Source organism: Triticum aestivum, chromosome 5A (assembly GCF_018294505.1).
Source record: "Triticum aestivum cultivar Chinese Spring chromosome 5A, IWGSC CS RefSeq v2.1, whole genome shotgun sequence".
In the NCBI taxonomy this organism is placed as follows: Eukaryota; Viridiplantae; Streptophyta; class Magnoliopsida; order Poales; family Poaceae; genus Triticum; species Triticum aestivum.
The window spans coordinates 513,527,814-513,547,415 of record NC_057806.1 but is presented as its reverse complement, the minus strand read 5'-3'; the positions used below and the strand labels follow the sequence as shown (position 1 = coordinate 513,547,415).

General features: G+C 42.6%; 1 protein-coding gene across 2 annotated transcripts; it reads right to left on the bottom strand.

The window, feature by feature from the left end:
* Window positions 1–1,407: 1,407 nt before the first annotated feature.
* Window positions 1,408–9,128, bottom strand: LOC123104428 (protein starmaker). 2 transcript variants are annotated; one of them, XM_044526270.1, is made up of 15 exons: window positions 8,999–9,128; window positions 8,829–8,888; window positions 6,754–6,860; window positions 6,625–6,670; window positions 6,108–6,177; window positions 5,994–6,035; window positions 5,719–5,847; window positions 5,543–5,638; window positions 4,875–4,971; window positions 4,712–4,780; window positions 4,507–4,599; window positions 4,271–4,394; window positions 3,703–3,772; window positions 3,327–3,431; window positions 1,408–3,206 (listed from the first exon to the last, which is right to left on the bottom strand). In XM_044526270.1, the coding sequence occupies exons 4-15, from the start codon at window positions 6,666–6,668 to the stop codon at window positions 1,881–1,883; spliced, it is 2,265 nt and encodes a 754-aa protein (XP_044382205.1). In that variant the 5' UTR covers window positions 6,669–6,670; window positions 6,754–6,860; window positions 8,829–8,888; window positions 8,999–9,128; the 3' UTR covers window positions 1,408–1,880. The 2 variants fall into 2 exon arrangements, with proteins under 2 accessions (XP_044382205.1, XP_044382204.1); XM_044526269.1 differs by having other exon boundaries at window positions 6,781–6,860.
* Window positions 9,129–19,602: the final 10,474 nt, after the last annotated feature.

Below are 19,602 nucleotides of genomic sequence, written 5' to 3'. Positions count from 1 at the left end.
CGTCTTCGGCTATCCCGCCTTCAGGATCGATCAACGTATTCATCTCGCCAGGCCATTCTATCGTCGACGTCACCGCGACGCCAGAGAGCGCCACCAGCCTGCGCATGCCCATCCGCACGCGCCCGTCACCGACACTCCGTTGCGCCACGCCGCCGAGACCTGAGTCGGTCTTGCGCAGTGGTGGAGCCAAAAATATAGTATAAGGAGGGCGAAGTGTAGTAAATCCTTGTTAGGAAGGGCCAAGTGTAGTAAATCCTTATTAGGGAGGGCCGGCTCATAAGAATACATCACTTTAGCAACCATTGATCATTTATTAGCATGCATATCAGGCTTAATACAGCAATGTTAGGGGGGCCAGGGCCCCTGCTCGTTCCCCATGTCTCCGCCACTATTCTTTCGGTAGATGTAACACCGCTTCTCCTATTGTCTCCTTCAGCCAGCTCATGCTCCAAAACGATGCCCTCAAAAGGGAGAACGGCACCAGAGGCATCGTCATTGCCCCCTGGAGCATCTTGAGCATGGTGACACAACCTGCAATGACGATGTCTCGAGAAGGAGACGGTATCAGAGACGCCGCCATCGTACGCCATGACTGTAGTCAGCACGATTTTCACCAAAAATTGCGTCGCCCCGATTCCGCAGCTGACTGGACCTGTGCGCAGCCTCGACATGAGCATGTATGTTGCCGCTGGAACACCGGCAGAGGGGCTCCCGCCGCACCTCACCGGTCCCTCCACACGCCGCCGGCCGGCCAAGACCATGCCACGATGGATCTGGACGGGACGCCAGATCCGCGGCCGCCGCAACCCATCTACCAGAAGAAGAGCCACACCACGCCATACATGGAGTGCCGGCCGCAACCGCCACCCATCCAGACGGGGCAGCCCACCCCGTCGGTCGTGGATGATCTCCGGCGACCGCCGAGGCGCCGCCCTAACTGCTGAATGTGCAAGCACCGCAAGAGGCGCCCCCTGGCGCCTCGTGGGAGTTCCGCTGTGAACCGCCCGTCCTAGCGCCTTTGGCGTCGGGCCCGTCGCCACCACGGCCCTCGCTTGCAGCAGCGGCGGCAGGAGATCGCAGGAACAGGGGCTGGTGGCGCTAGGTTTTGTGCCCATGGCATCGCCCAGGGGAGCTGAGCTGGGCGACGCGAGGGGGTCTTTTTTTTGTATCAGCAGAGCTCCAGCTGCCCGCTATGTACCGAAAATCTAGGTTCATGAATGGGCTCACTGGAAAAACATGCTTGAGAAAAAATGCAAGTCGCTTGATTATCATGTGCCCTTTCACACACAACTTTTACACTGTCTTATTCGAAAACTGAGAACAGAGCATTGCTGGCAACAATCAAAATGATGCTTCTTTGCAATTTCAACCTCCAACAGGAAAAACAGAGCATTCTTGACTAGTAGGTTTAATAAATCAAGAACACTTACTAAAGAAACTAGAAGAATCTTTGTCCAAAATAAAAATGACCAGAAGTTCCATTGGTGTAGCATGAGAAGTACTATCTGTCATCAGAGTAATCGGTACACAGTACTGGGAACAACAATCACCCAAAGCGTACCAGAGGATCATATGACAACATTTAAGCACACAGAAGACACTACGCCATTGAAAATACTACACAGGCTGCTCCGTGATAGTATGTGTATCATGAAATGCACTTGTAGGCCTGGGCTACAGCCAGCATCGAGTACAATAGTACATATCATGAAAGTGTTCACATATCATGAAAGTGTTCAGTCGGACTCGGACGAAGGGAAGTATTCTTCTTCTTCTTCTTCTTCTTCTTTTTCTTCTTCTTCAGGCATATAATCCGGATCTGCAAGCTGTGAATCCGGTTCATCATCATCATCATCATCTTCCTCTGCTTCTTCATTATCTTATGCTTCATCTTCATTTGCTTGATGAGCTGCTGCCTCATGTGCTTGTTCTCCGTGCTGAGCAGGAGCAGCTTCTTCTTCCTCAAGATCCACAAGATACCAATCATCATCATCTTCACCATGTGACTCTTCGGGTATGTAATCTGGATCGGCAACCTGGGAGTTTATTTCATCATCATCATCATCATCATCTGCTTCTTCATCATCTTGCACTTCATCTTCATTTACTTGCTGAGCAGGAGCAGCTTCTTCATTTACTTGCTGAGCAGGAGCAGCTTCTTCATCATCATCATCATCATCTTCCTGCGCTTCTTCATCATCTTGCACTTCATCTTCATTTACTTGCTGAGCAGGAGCAGCTTCTTCGTCATCATCATCATCATCATCTTCCTCTGCTTCTTCATCATCTTGCACTTCATCTTCATTTACTTGCTGAGCAGGAGCAGCTTCTTCTTCATCATCATCTTGTTCTTGTTCTTCTTCTTCTTCTTCTTCTTCTTCAGGCATATAATCTGGATCTGCAAGCTGTGAATCTGGTTCATCATCATCATCATCATCTTCCTCTGCTTCTTCATTATCTTGTGCTTCATCTTCATTTGCTTGATGAGCTGCTGCTTCATGTGTTTGTTCTCCGTGCTGAGCAGGAGCAGCTTCTTCTTCCTCAAGATCCACAAGATACCAATCATCATCATCTTCACCCTGTGACTCTTCGGGTATGTAATCTGGATCGGCAACCTGGGAGTTTATTTCATCATCATCATCATCATCATCATCATCATCATCATCATCATCATCATCATCATCTGCTTCTTCATCATCTTGCACTTCATCTTCATTTACTTGCTGAGCAGGAGCAGCTTCTTCTTCATCATCATCTTGTTCTTCCTCTTCATCAAGTTGGTTATGATCTGGATCCAAGTTCTCAACTGCATCTTGTAGACCAGCTTGCGCCTGTACATACCTATCCATTGATACTCTCAAGGACACATGCTGCAAGGACTCTGTTCTTTCAAATATAAATCCTCTTTCATTTGCCACTGTTGATAACTGTATCATTTCTTCCATTGAACCGGCGTCAGCTAGGATAAGTATTACTTGAGCAGGATCTAACCCGGCCAAGTCAGCAATGACCCGCGTGCGGAATGGAACAGCATCGTTATTGGAAATATCAGGTGTGTTTCCTTTGTTAGGATCATCTCCATCTCCAGCGGAGCTATTTGCAGCAGCCTTTCTTAGCGAAACATCTGTTGCAGAGCCAATGTTAGAAGATTCTTTCCCTTTTCTTGCTTCGCTTAGTGGCTTAGAAGGCGCGGAATCTGATGCCCCCTGTGATGTCAATGAAAATACTTAACGTGCTATGGTCCAAACACTTCCTCAATGACAAAGCAGAAAAACATGAGGAAGAACTTCAGTGACAAGCAAAAGTACATGAAGAAGATTACTCACTGCTTTTTGTTTCAGTGGTAAGGAGAATGTAATGCAGGCACTATTATCCACTGGGAGTGCATTGGTTGGCTTCCCCATGCCAACTTCATTAACAAAGCATAGTGCCTGCAATGACACTCATAATCCTCAGGCTGGCAACATAATAAAATCTGTAAGGCTAACAAAGTTATATAGAAGAAGAAAACTAAATCCTTATTTCCACAAAACACAAGAATCATGTTATGTATGATGGCAGCTGCATATTTCAATAACTAGAAACAAAGGCCCTCACTGTGACATCATCATAGTATAGCAGCTTCATTAGATTGGTTAACAAGCGACAAAATCAGCACGACACAATCCATGTAACCAGAAAAATACAGAATTCCAAAATTACCTCCTCGGGCAATTGGTCCAAGGCCCTCATAACTGAAGCCAGCGTTCTGGTCATCTTACAAGCAGAGCTCCTAAAAGGAAACCGTTGCCACATCAGGATATTACCATTTTACCACTGGTTACAGCTGACAATGTTTATGTTAACAATAACATGCACATATGAACCCAATGAATAGCAATTCACAAACTGATCTGCAGGATGTATATGACAAAACCACATTGAAACCTCAACTATTTTATACCTTCAGTACTAGAATTTTGCAAGCCAGGCAGGAAAACTAACAGCAACTCATAAATTCAACTAGTACTAATTGTGAATTAGTAAGTGGATCCTCTTTAACTTAAGTTTTCACACACTGTCATAGAGAAAAACAGAACACTGAACTCCTATGCCTCTTCACTTTATGAGGCCACGTCTTTGAAATCAAACCAGTCTGCATGCAGTGCTACTTTACTATGATGACTACGGTGCACATAAAAACACCCTTCACAGATTCACTCTTTGGAGCACAAAAGACTAACAAGAAAAACAAATCCTAGCATCCAAAAGGGGGTATGCAAGATTGCACCTCATCTGATCAGGAGTGACTTCTGCTGCATTTGACTTGAATGTGGCAGTATTCTTTTTGCTCCCTGTGTGACTCATGTTCATTGCAACTTCCTCCCCGTTTGTGTTGGGGTAGCTAAATGAGACTGCATGATAATTATGACACATGATAAGCAAATGTAGGGCATATAATCCATCATTCATGTCAGTCCAACTTAATACGCTACACGCTAGCAAACTCCACCCGGTGATACTCACAGGCATACTCTTCAATCATTGGGCCTTCCTCCTTCTCACATATACAGAAGAGAAGGGTATTGAGATATTTCTTTTGTAAGGCATCATAGACACCTAGAATCGGAAAGTTAATCAGATAAGCACATAAGAAAATCACATCTAAAGTATATAATCATAAAACAGTAAACTAATTGAATGAACTCAAGTTGTCTAAGACATATATTACCTTTCTCCATCCAATCAATCAACCTCCTGGATTCAGCATCCATGGGCATCAGCTTCTTAATCTTCATCTCTGCAACAAATATAAGGTTGTATGAGACTTTGAGCTAATAAATGTCACAAGAATGTAGATGTTACATATATATATACTGGGCACCTATCCTGACCTAGTGCCGGAACAGACTTATCATTGAAGTACTTCTCAGGGAATAGGCCTCTGATGTAGCTGATGTTGTATATAGCAATCCGGAGCAAATTCGTTGTCTGTTTGGTACAGATCACCAACGTTATCCAAATAGCTGTATGAATAACTTAAAACTATGCACTATGCTATGATTTTCACCAGATCATATAGATACATCGTGAAATAGCCCAATGCTTCAGCAATAGAAAACCTATCAACGTCATATCAAATTGGAGCACAGAGTGAAGCACAGAATTCACGAAAAAATACATTTATATTTTCCTATAATGTTTTGTCAAACACATACATATACAATTTAGATCATGCAATATATTTCTTCGATTAAACACCAAGAACAGTTTACCCATGCAAATACAGGAACATATATTGGTACTGATAATTAAACCTGTTAAGTGAACAGAGATCAAAACATTGCAATTCAGGGCAAACAGGTATAAGAGCATCATGGGTAAATGTTACCATTATGTATGTCAGGAAATACTTTAGATTACAAAAAAACGAAATACACTATGTCTAAGCATGAACATTTTCATGCAAAAAGGAGATGCCACATGTCCGTAACCAAAAAAAGAGCAAACAAAAGATATTGTTATTGAAACTATCAGTTATCTAATTTCTTTGGGCCTTTACCTCGGTGTCCGTAAAGTCTTCTTGGTCCGACACATGACCCATGCTCATCTTGTCATCATCACTGTTAGCATCACATGGATCAAGGACACTCTTAACCTGCATAAACAAAGCAAACATGAGAACTAGATCAAAAAGACCCCAAAAGAGTTCTGGACAGATGCTGTAATTTCCACTACCTTCAAAGCTAGCACAAGATGCTTGCTATTGACATTCCCCACTTCCATCTTCAAGGGGTTCTTGTTCCATATATTTACGGCCTCATTCTCAACACAACCCTTAAAGAAGGGAGGCTTGTAATCCTCGGGCTGGCAACATAATAAAGTCTGTAAGCTTCCACCAACAAAATTATATAGAAGAAGAAAAGATAAATCCTTATTTCTACAGAACAATAGAATCAGATTATCTAAGATGGGAGCTGAAGGTTTCGATAACTAGAAACAAAGGCACTCACTGTGGCATCATCATAGTATAGAAGCTTCATTAGAATGGTTCGCTGAACACAAACAAGCGACAGAATCAGAACAGCACAATCCAATGTAACCAAAATACAGAATGCCAAAATTACCTCCTTTGGCATTTGGTCCAAAGTCCTCACAAGTGAAACCAGCGTTCTGATCATCTTACAAGCAGAGCTCCTAAAAAGAAACCATTGCCACGTCAGGATATTACCATTTTACCACTGGTTACAGCTGAAAATGTTTATGCTGACAATGACATGCATATATGAACCCAATGAATAGCAATTCACAAACTGATCTGCAGGATGTATATGACAAAACCACACTGAAACCTCAACTATCTCATACCTTCAGTACTAGAACTTTGCAAGTCAAACAGAAAACTAACAGCAACTCATAAATTCAATTAGTACTAATCATCAACGAGTAGCTCATCTGTAACTTAAGTTTTCACACATTATCATAGAGAAAAACAGAACACTAAACTCCTATGCCTCTTCACCTTATGAGGCCACATCTTTCAAATTATACCAGTCTGCATGCAGTATTATTGTACTATGACGACTACAGTATACACATAAAAACACTGTTCACAATCTTCATAAAAACATCCAATCAATCAACCTCCTGGATTCAGCATCCCTGAGCATCAGCTTCTTAATCTTCATCTCTGCAGCAAATATAAGGTTGTTTGACACTTTGAGCTAATAAATGCCATGCAGAATGTAGATGTCACATATATATACTGGGTACCAATCCTGATCTAGTGCCGGAACAGACTTATCATTGAAGTACTTCTCAGGGAATAGGCCTCTGATGTAGCTGATGTTGTATATAGCAATCCGGAGCAAATTCCTTGTCTGTTTGGTCAACAGAACACCAATGTTATCCAAACAGCTGTATGAATAACTTAAAACTACGCACTATGCTATGATTTTCACCAGATCATATAGATACTTATTGAAATAGCAAAGTGCTTCAGCAATAGAAAACCTATCAACATCATCAAACTGTATTACTGATAAACAAGCTCAGAGTGAAGCACATAATTCACGACAAAACACATCTATATTTTTCAATAATGTTTTGTTCAAACACATACATATACAATAAAGATCGTGTAATACATTTCTTCGATTAAACAACAACAACAGTTAGCTATGCAGCAAATACAGGTACATATATTGTTACAGATAATCAAATCTGTTAAGTGAACAGAGATCAAAACATTGCAATTCAGGGCACACATGTACAAGAGAAATGTAACAAAGACATATCATGTCATATAGGAAATGAACCACCCAGCTTTTCAAAGTGAAAGCTATCAAAACCTGATGACCAACCAATAATCCTGCAATGTATTTGCCAACCACTCCCAACTACTAAAAGCAGTAATATCAAATGAGGAGACTGCAGTTTGAGAGTTGGTTCCCAAACATTGCAAGAGAAATTTACTAACCTCAGATAATTCCTAAATGCAGAACATACATTGAAAATCTCACAGCATAGCACAAGAAAAAACATACTTATAAACTACAGAGAAGATTTTCTGATTTAAACTGGCCAAAAGTATGTCATGTTTGGATCAAACAGTAAAAACACAATCATAGAGACGCTTACTACTCCACTGGAAGCATTTGAACAGCACAAAATCTTACTCCTAGAACAACAGGAACTAGTAAAGCCCAATTCGAACTAAGATGACAGAAGTTCATGCTGCTGTTCCATGATAATTTGGAAATGTGCAAGCCAGTAAATAATGTATCTCTGTGCTCCCCCTTCCACTGTTCTACATAGACAAAGCATTTTAATAGGGACTTGAAGTTACGAATTGAACATCGGCTGCTACCACAACTTCAGCAATTAAATAGGAAACGTGACTAAACTAATTCCACGCGTACAGGAAGAGCTCGAGCACTGAAAATCCCTAGACGCTTCTACCAGAACGCACCAGAATCGATGTACTTAGGAAATTGCCAGAGAAAACAATTAGGATCGTGCAGGAAACTAGTAAACCAACCAATATGATCGACGTCGAACGTGTGAATCTACATTTCCAGCGGATTTAATGCTAACTACATGCGCAAGCAAAATTTCCACAAGCATACTTCGACGACCAAACCAAATCGAGACGGGGAAACCCAAAACGACCAAACGAAATTAGTTCAACAGCTCCCCCAAATGTTCAGAAGACTGCTGGTTCAGAATCGCAGCGCAAACCAGGAGGGTTTCCGCGCTAATCTCCCGCGAAATCGAGGAAAACGACGAGGCAAGCCTCCCGAAAAGCAGATTCCACGCTTCAAATCCGCAAATGAAACCGAGCAAGCAAGCAGGATGAAGGAAAAACCATCAAATCATTGGGGTAACAGCGAGACGGCCCGTTTGAGCAGACCGAACGCACCCGAGAGTTCGCAGAGGAAACTAGGAACAGAATCCATTTGAGCGATAGCCGATACGGAATCTATTGACGCTTCTAGCCGCCTCTCCATCAGCAACATTAATTGGAGCAGAAACCCCCACAAAACCCCATGGCTAACCTCTCTTGCACGCCCAAAGCCCCAAACTCGCACGCGAATTTGGTGAAAATCCTCCAGAGCAGCGGCACCAAAATCCAACCCCAAAAAACCTGATCAGAACGAAACGATCCCGACGCCCCGGGAGTATGAATCGAACCCGCGGCACGCAAGGCCTACGACCCAGCGGAGCGACCAAATCCTAGCCAAGCGCTTCCCAGAAATCGCAGGAATCCCGACCACCGACGGAATCAACTCGAATCACGCGCGGAATCGAACCAGGGCGTGGGAGGGAAGGGGAGGTGGGAAGCTTACTAGCAGCGGCGACTCCCGCTCCGGGACCTTCGCTTCCTTCGTCTTCGCGGCCATCGGCCCCTGCACACACCGACGGAAAGCAACCGAGAGCTTCTGTTAGCACCTGCGTGGACGCGGTGGCGCGACCACGAAGCGGGGGAGGGGAGGGGAGCGGGGGGGCGGCGGCTCACCTTTGCCTTCACGGCGGTGCCGTGTTGGGGGAGGGAGGGTGGAGAGAGAGAGGAGAGCGTGGTGAGGTGACTAGAGAGAGATTCGGGGTACTTGTAGGAGGGCAGTGGCCCGAGGCCCGAAGCCCGAAGCGTGGGGGAACGGCAGTCCCGTTGGTTTTATTATGACTTGTCACGTCTTTATTTAGTTATAGTAATATATACTTTCGCTTTTATGAGTGGTATAACTATAAAACTTAAGTTCTGGTCAATTAATACTGTTTGTTAATTATTATGCTTCATAACTTTGGCTTCTCTTTTTTTGGGTAAAAGGGAGTTTTATTGCAAGTTTATAGAGTTACAGTGAAGAGGCTACAAGTCCATCTTGTTAATATTTGTATCATCTCGCCTATTTTTATTGTGCTTATTAATGGTCAACCTTATGGTAATTTTCTAGCGAGTTAAATGCACAGAACCACCACTTTCGTAACACGGCTTGCGGAAAACCATCACTTTACAAAACGTGACATTTTGCATCAAACCAAAAATCTGGCAATGGCAAAAGATACTGAGCAAAACACTGATCTCATTTTGACGCGGCAAAGCGGCCGCATGGCTATTGGTGGGCGGCGCAAGCAATAACGGCTGTTAACAGCCCCACCGACTAAAGATTCCCAAAAAGGCAACAATGGCACGTTCCTCTCCCTCACTCTCGCTCGGTCTCCCTTACTCTCCCTTGCTCAGTCGATCCCCTCTACTCCATCGCCACTCAACCTCGCTGCCGCCGCTCAACCACACAATGCCTTCTTGGAAAGACGGGGAGGAGAGCAGCGACGATGACGACATGTTGAACTTCGTCGGGGAGGTAATGTCGCCGTCGATGTACTCTATCTGATAGCCTAGGGTTAGGGTTATGTATTTCAGATTGGGGACTTTCTTTTTGGTATGATTTGGACCAGATCCAGTGCATTTGACCACTCCAGATTCCTTTTGAACTCGATCCAGCGGCTCCTAACCATAGATGGCTAGTGGACCGGGCTCCAAAGTCTGTGGCGTTTCGCATAATTAATATTTATTAGTTATTAGCACTACTCTCGCTTTTATTAATATTAGTATTATTAAGCTCCAAATGCAACAGAGTTGTTCCATAAATGTTTGCAAGAAACATCTTGTTGCACTAATCTTTGCAACAAATTGCAAAAAACTTTTGCAACGAAGGTCATGTTGTAGTTTTTTTTTGTCTTCATCTTGCAGAAGAAACTTTTGCAAAATAGATGATGTTGCAGAAAATTTTCCACAACATCATCTATGTCACAGAAAAAATAGCAATGAAGATGATGTTGTAGAAGCATTGTCGTTGTTGTCAACGCATGTCACAGTAGCACTGTCGTCGTTCGCCTTCGTCATTGCAATTGCAACACGGAGACGGTCGGTGATGGCCTCGTCGTGGAGTCGTCGCCCGTCCTTTTCCTGCTCCTCAACGTCGCCGTCGAGTGCATAGTCGTCGTCTCCGTGTAGCCCACCAGGCGAGCAGCCACATCAACGGGCGGTAAGAAGCGTCGGGGCGGAGACGAGCCGGCGGCTCTTGCGCCACCATACATTGCAGCCGACTGCTACATTGCATTGGTGGTGAACGGCTAGCCGTGGAGGGCGCCGACGGGCGAAGAAGAGGAAGGAACCGCCGGCAATGCGGCGGTGGCGGAGGGGGGCATGCAGGAGCTTGGAGCATGGCCGGTCTTAAGATTTGGGGGGGCGGGGCGAAACCGAAACTCAGGGCCCCTTAATTAGTATACCATAATGGCAAAAATAATCAATATCTCTAATCCTGTAAAAGTCTCTGTTTATTATGACGGTGTGTCAGCCATCCCTCATTTCTGACGATGTGGTCTACATCTAACGCATGAGAGGTAGGTTGTTGTATTGCAAAAAAGACCATCGGCACTCTCCTCCATGTTTGTAGTAACCCTTAGTCTCTCCAAACCAGCCTCATCCATTCCCCACATCATCCAAACAAACAAGAGGAATATACTTTGGGTGAAACCTAACATGTTTTTAGTTGAAAATATATACCAAAATAGGGTGGGGTTTTTTCAAGTTTATGTACATGTCTATTTTGGATTGTTGCAATGCACGGTTGAGCATGCCGGCGCCGGAGAGGGTTCTAGTGTGGATCTGCGGGAGGGGCGATATGTCAATTTTTCATCATGTTCTCATAGTGATATTATTCACGTTCGGTACTTTTTGGTGTGGATCTAACACATAAGGTGCAGCAAGGTGGCCCAATCCTTTTTGTAGCAAAGGACAAGCCGGAACAAACTCTTATAATAGGAAAAGCGCTCCCGAGGACACATGAGAATATCGTCAAGCTAGTTTTCATCACGTTCATATGATTCGCGTTCGGTACTTTGATAATTTGATATGTGGGTGGACTGGTGCTTGGGTGTTGTTCTTACTTGAACAAGCATCCCACTTATGATTAACCTCTATTGCAAGCATCCACAACTACAACAAAAGTATTAAGGTAAACCTAACCATAGCATGAAACAAGTGGATCCAAATCAGCCCCTTACGAAGCAACGCATAAACTAGGGTTTAAGCTTCTGTCACTCTAGCAACCCATCATCTACTTATTACTTTCCAATGCCTTCCTCTAGGCCCAAATAATGGTGAAGTTTTATGTAGTCGACGTTCACATAACACCACTAGAGGATAGACAACATACATCTCATCAAAATATCGAACGAATACCAAATTCACATGACTACTAATAGCAAAACTTCTCCCTTGTCCTCGGGAACAAACATAACTACTCACAAAGCATATTCATGTTCATAATCAGAGGGGTAATAATATGCATATAGGATCTGAACATATGATCTTCCACCAAATAAACCAACTAGCATCAACTACAAGGAGTAATCGACACTACTAGCAACGTACTAGCACCAATCCCGGACTTGGAGACAAGAATTGGATACAAGAGATGAACTAGGGTTTGGAGATGAGATGGTGCTGGTGAAGATGTTGATGGAGATTGCCCTCTCCCGATGAGAGGAGCGTTGGTGATGACGATGGTGATGATTTCCCCCTCCCGAAGGGAAGTGTCTTCGGCAGAACAGCTCTGCCGGAGCCCTAGATTGGTTCCGCCTCGTGGCGGCGGAGTCTCGTCCCGAAAAGTTCCTCCTTATTTTTTCTCATCGAAAGACTTCATATAGGAGAAGATGGGCGTCGGAGAGCCATCAGGGGGGCCCACGAGGTAGGGGGCGCGCCCTAGGGAGGGGGGCGCGCCCTAGGGAGGGGGCGCGCCCTAGGGAGGGGGGCGCGCCCCCCGCCCTCGTGAGCAGGGTGTGGGCCCCCTGGCCTTCATCTTTGGCGAGGATTTTACTTTATTTCTTTTAAGATATTCCGTGGAGTTTCAAGACTTTTGGAGTTGCGCAGAATAGGTCTCTAATATTTGCTCCTTTTCCAGCCCAGAATTCCAGCTGCCGCATTCTCCCTCCTTATGTAAACCTTGTAAAATAAGAGAGAATAGCCATAATTATTGTGACATAATGTGAAATAACAGCCCATAATGCAATAAATATCGATATAAAAGCATGATGCAAAATGGACGTATCAACTCCCCCAAGCTTAGACTTCGCTTGTCCCCAAGCGAAAAGCTGATAACAATAAATATGTCCTCATGTTTAGAGGTAGAGGCGTCGATAAAAATAAAATACGAACGTGAAGGCATCATGGTTATTATCAAAACAGCAACATATATAGATTTTGTCATATGATTACTTATATTCAAGTGATGATATATTCACAATGCAAAAGTATGAATCAGAAACCTTACTGGGCTTCAACCAACTATAATCTCAGTCATTGAAGCAATTGCAATTTATCATAACATCGGAAAGAGTCTATGTCAGAGCTAAATAGCAAGTCCACATACTCAACTATCATCTATTCCTTCATAATTGCTAACACTCATGCAATACTTGTGGTTACGGAGTTTTAATCGGACACAGAGAAAGATAGGGGTTTATACTTTTGCCCCACAACCTTTTACCTCAAGGGTAATGTCAACAATGATAACTCATGCTCCCCTACATCCAATTAGATATATATATCATGTTCTTTCCAACATGCTGGGCTTGCCAAAGGATAAAATGAAAAAGGAAAGGTGAAGATCACCATGACTCTTGCATAAGGTAGAAGATAATAATAAAGGATAGGCCCTTCGCAGAGGGAAGCAGAGGTTGCCATGCGCTTTTATGGTTGGATGCATAAAATTCTCAATGTGAAAGAATGTCACTTTATATTGCCCTTGTGATATGAACCCTTATTATGCAGTCCGTCGCTTTTATTACTTCCACATCACAAGATCGTATAAAGCTTATTTCTCCCACACCAATCAATCATACATATTTAGAGCAATTTTTATTGCTTTGCACCGATGACAACTTACTTGAAGGATCTTACTCAATCCCTAGGTAGATATGGTGGACTCTCATGGCAAAACTGGTTTAAGGGTATTTGGAAGCACAAGTAGTATTTCTACTTGGTGCTGAGAATTTGGCTAGCATGAGGGGGAAAGGCAAGCTCAACACGTTAGAGGATCCATGACAACATACTTTATCTCAGATATAAGAAAACATAACTCATTATGTTGTCTTCCTTGTCCAACATCAACTCTTTAGCATGTCATATTTTAATGAGTGCTCCCAATCATAAAAGATGTCAATGATAATATATCTATATGTGAAACCCCTCTTTCCTTATTACTTCCTATTAATTGCAACGATGACCAAAGCTATGTCTGCCAACTCCCAACAACTTTTAATCATCATACTCCTTCTATGTGAAGTCATTACTTTAAATAAGATCAATATGAACTCTTTGTTTCTTTTTATTCTTTTTCTTCTTTTCTTTAATTCACCCAAGATCATGGCAAAATAATCAAGCCCTTGACTCAACACTAATCTTTATTATATATATAGCTCACGGACTCGATTACATAGAGAGATCATAAAGCAAAACTCAAAACTAGATCGTGCCATAATTTTATTCTACTAGATCAAGATACTACTAAAAATGATCGAACTAAGAAAAACAGTAAAGGTAGGAGATTGTGATGGTGATACGATACCGGGGCAACTCCCCCAAGCTTGGCAGTTGCCAAGGGGAGTGCCCATACCCATGTGATTATGTCTCCTTCTTTGTTGTTGGTGTAATATTCTTGGCGATGATTCCCCTCAGGATGCGGTTCTCCTCCTCGAGCTTATTGACTTGCTGCTTGAGGTCCATTATTTCCTTACGAAGCTTTCCTGTGACGGCTAAAGCTCCTTGCACCCAAGGGTGTTGCATAGCTGCGGGAGAACAAGTGAAACTCCTCTTCATATTTTCATAAGAAAGAAATCTAACATTGGAAGGGATAACCGAGTTTGGAATAGCTGAGCTCTGTAGTTCCCCCATCGTGAATCTAGCTCAGAAGCGAGAGGTGACTTCTTGATCCTCCATGGCATCTACCCTCATCAAGTCAGCCTCCATCTCTTCCTCCGTTGCTGGCCCAAAGTGGTCAGCATCGCTGTTTGCCCTTGGTTCCGGTGCCGGATTAGATACCCGGCTCTCCCCGACTGACTCTTGAGAAGACATCTTGCACTAATCTGCAGCAGCAACAGCTCGAAACGAAAACAGAGGATAATTGCGTGATACGGGAGTCAAAACCTTCGGGGGGATATATAATGAATTTTTACCGACCAAAATATGTATCGTGCAAGAAAATGGAGTCCGGAGGGCACACGTGGTGCTCACGAGGTAGGGGGCGCGCCCACCACCCTCGTGTCCTTCCGGGACTGCTTCTAATTTTTCTATTTTTCTAAATATTATGTTCACATTGGTTTAAAATTGTTTTGGAGTCGGTTTACTTACCGTACCACATACCTATTCCTTTTCGGAGTCTGAAACGGTCTGGAAAGTGTCCCTTATGTATTCCTCTGGGGTTACGGTTTCAATGATATTGGTTTCAACGTTTATGGGATTACCTGAGATATAATGTTTGATTCTTTGACTGTTTACCACCTTCGGATTTGTGCCTTCGAAGTTGTTGATCTTTATGGCACCGGAACGATAGACCTCCTCGATGACATAGGGGCCTTCCGGTTTAGAGAGAAGTTTTCCTGCAAAAAATCTTAAACGAGAGTTGTATAGCAATACATAATCACCTACATTAAACTCATGCTTTTGTATCCTTTTGTCATGCCATCTTTTAACTTTTTCTTTAAACAACTTGGCATTCTCATAAGCTTGGGTTCTCCATTCATCGAGTGAGCTAATATCAAATAACCTCTTCTCACCGGCAAGTTTGAAATCATAGTTGAGCTCTTTAATAGCCCAATATGCCTTATGTTCTAGTTCGAGAGGTAAGTGACATGCTTTTCCGTAAACCATTTTATATGGAGACATACCCATAGGATTTTTATATGCAGTTCTATAGGCCCATAATGCATCACAAGTTTCTTGGACCAATTCTTTCTAGATCTATTGACAGTCTTTTGCAAAATTAATTTGATCTCTCTATTACTCAATTCTACTTGACCACTAGACTGTGGGTGATAAGGAGATGCAATTCTATGATTAACATCATATTTAGCAAGCATTTTACGGAAAGCACCATGAATAAAATGTGAACCACCATTAGTCATTAAATATCTAGGGACTCCAAACCTCGGAAAAATAACTTCTTTAAGCATCTTAATAGAAGTGTTATGATCAGCACTACTAGTTGGAATAGCTTCTACCCACTTAGTAACGTAATCAACAGCAACTAAAATATGAGTGTATCCATTAGAGGCAGGAAAAGGTCCCATATAATCAAAGCCCCAAACATCAAATGGTTCAATAGCAAGTGAATAATTCATAGGCATTTCTTGACGTCTACTAATATTACCAATTCTTTGACATTCATCACAAGACAATACAAACTTACGGGCATCCTTGCAGAGAGTAGGCCAATAAAAACCGGATTGCAATACCTTATGTGCAGTTCTGTCTCCAGCGTGGTGTCCTCCATAAGCTTCGGAGTGACACTTGCGTAGGATCTGTTCCTGTTCATGCTCAGGTACACAATGTCCAATAACACCATCTACTCCTTCTTTATAAAGATGTGGGTCATCCCAAAAGTAATGTCTCAAGTCATAGAAGAACTTTTTCTTTTGTTGGTATGTGAAACTAGGTGGTATAAACTTAGCAACAATATAATTAGCATAATCAGCATACCATGGAGTACTACAAGAAGTACTTATAACATTTAATTGCTCATCAGGAAAGCTATCATCAATAGGTAGTGGGTCATCAAGAACATTTTCTAACCTAGACAAGTTGTCTGCAACGGGGTTCTCAGCTCCCTTTCTGTCAACGATATGGAAATCAAATTCTTGCAGCAAGAGAACCCATCTAATAAGTCTAGGTTTAGCATCTTTCTTTTCCATAAGATATTTAATAGCAGCATGATCAGTGTGAATAGTTACTTTAGAATCAACAATATAAGGTCTGCATTTATCACAAGCAAATACAACTGCTAAGAGTTCTTTTTCAGTAGTAGCATAATTTCTTTGAGCATTGTCTAGAGTCTTACTAGCATAATGGATAACATTTAATTTCTTATCAACTCTTTGCCCTAGAACAGCACCTACAGCATAATCACTAGCATCACACATAATTTCAAAGGGTAAATTCCAATCAGGTGGCTGAACAACAGGTGCAGAGACTAATGCTTTCTTAAGTATTTCAAATTCTTCTACACAATCATCATCAAAGACAAATGGTATATCTTGTTGCAATAAATTAGTCAGAGGCCGAGAGATTTTTGAGAAGTCCTTAATGAACCTCCTATAAAACCCGGCATGACCAAGGAAACTTCGTATACCTTTGATGTCCTTGGGACATGGCATCTTTTCAATAGTATCAACCTTGGCTTTATCAACTTCAATACCTCTTTTAGAAACTTTGTGCCCCAAGACAATACCTTCATTAACCATAAAGTGGCACTTTTCCCAATTCAAGACAAGATTAGTTTCTTCACATCTCTGCAAAACTCGATCAAGATTGCTCAAGCAATCATCAAAAGAGGAACCATAGACGGAAAAATCGTCCATCAAGACCTCACAAATCTTTTCACAGAAGTCAGAGAATATAGCCATCATGCATCTTTGAAAGGTAGCAGGTGCATTACATAAACCAAAAGGCATACGTCTATAAGCAAAAGTACCAAAAGGGCATGTAAAAGTAGTCTTTGATTGATCTTTAGCCAACACATGTATTTCAGAGAAACCAGAATAACCATCTAGGAAGCAATAATGTGTATGTTTGCATAATATTTCTAGCATTTGATCTATAAAAGGCAAGGGGTAATGATCTTTCTTAGTAGCCTTATTTAATTTGCGGAAATCGATTACCATCCTATAACCTGTGATAATTGTTTGTGGGATCAATTCATCTTTATCATTAGGAACAACAGTAATACCTCCCTTCTTAGGGACACAATGGACAGGGCTTACCCACTGACTATCAGCAACGGGATAAATTATACCTGCCTCCAGAAGCTTTAGTATTTATTTTCTTACCACTTCTTTCATTTTAGGATTCAGACATCGTTGAGGATCACGAACTGGTTTGGCATCTGCTTCCAAATTTATTTTATGTTGACATAGAGTGGGACTAATGCCCTTAAGATCATCAAGAGTATATCCAATAGCGGCACGATGCTTCTTTAGAGTTTTCAATAATCTTTCTTCTTCATTCTCTGAAAGGTTAGCACTAATAATAATAGGATATATCTTCCTTTCATCAAGATAAGCATATTTAAGATTATCAGGCAACGGTTTAAGCTCAAATACGGGATCACCCTTGGGTGGAGGAGGATCCCCTAAAATTTCAACAGGCAAATTGTGTTGCAGAATAGGTTCCTGTTTAAAGAATACTTCATCTATTTCCCTTCTTTCATTCATGAATGTCGGTGTCAAAACCGGCGGATCTCGGGTAGGGGGTCCCGAACTGTGCGTCTAGGCGGATGGTAACAGGAGACAAGGGACACGATGTTTTTACCCAGGTTCGGGCCCTCTCGATGGAGGTAAAACCCTACTCCTGCTTGATTAATATTGATCATATGGGTAGTACAAGAGTAGATCTACCATGAGATCAAGGAGGCTAAACCCTAGAAGCTAGCCTATGGTATGAGCGTTTTTGTTGTGTCCTATGGACTAAAACCCTCCGGTTTATATAGACACCGGAGAAGGTTAGGGTTACACAGAGTCGGTTACAATGGGAGGAGATCATATCCGTATCGCCAAGCTTGCCTTCCACGCCAAGGAAAGTCTTATCCGGACACGGGACGAAGTCTTCAATCTTGTATCTTCATAGTCCAGGAGTCCGGCCAAAGGTTATAGTCCGGCTATCCGGATGTAATGTTATTTATGTACTTGATTGACGTGGCGAGTGTAAGCCAACTATGTTATCTCCCCTTTATTATTCATATTACATGGGATGTTGTGAAGATTGCCTAACTTGCGACATATGCCTTCAATGCGATTATGCCTCTAAGTCGTGCCTCGAAACATGGGAGATATAGTCGCATCGAGGGTGTTACAAGTTGGTAATCAGAGCCTTCCTCGACCTTAGGAGCCCCATTGCTTGATCGTTTTTAGCGGCCGAGTTGTGTCTAGAAATTTTTTTGAGTCATTAGGAATTATATATCGGAGAGTTTAGGAATTCTTTTTTACTTCCCAGTCTCCTCATTGCTCTGGTAAGGCATCCTGACGTAGAGTTTTGACTCTTCTCTTCTCAGATTTCACTAAATTTTTTTAGGATCACGCGGGTATCTTGGAATCGTTCCGATGGTTTTATGATGAGAACATTGTCTTGGTGCCTCCTGTCAGGGGTTTAATGGAAGTGTCCCGGGGAGTTGAGCTCTGAGGTGTTGTCATCATAATTTTATCGTTGCAGTTCTGGAATACCTGAGTTTAGTACGCCGACATCGAAAATCTCTTTTATGCAGTTCGTTGGTGAGATAACCTCGACGCCACCCAGTACTGGGGCGGGAGTTCGGGAGTATCGCCATAACTTGTATAACGGATGCTTTTCGAAGGTTGGGGTAGATGGTTTCCAAAGGTTTCTTGGTTATGTGTTGAAGGATGGATACAGCTGGATGTAGGATTTGCTAGATTTGGGTGAGATATTATGCTTCCCCTATATCGCCAACACCTGATTGCATAACCGGGAAGGTTCGGGAGTTTCATAGGTGGGAATTCTAGTAGCTCTAGTTCTTCTTCCACGGATATTGGTTTGAGATTGGGATTTCTTACCGATTATTCATTCTTGATCCGTACCTTGTTGATTTATTTCTCTACCTTAATTCTACGTGGCTTCTCAATTTATGCATATGTGACCATTTCAAGAGGAATGCATTCGTTCATTTTGTTTGGATGTGAAGACTATATGTTGCAATTTTCTTTCCATTGGATTCAGCTTCAATATTTGTCTATCAATGTGCTAATGGTGGTCAACCTCTTCAGGATGGCTCCTCCAACGCGCACGACTCCGAATCCTGATCCGCCACCACCTCCACCTCCTCCAGAGGCATGGCA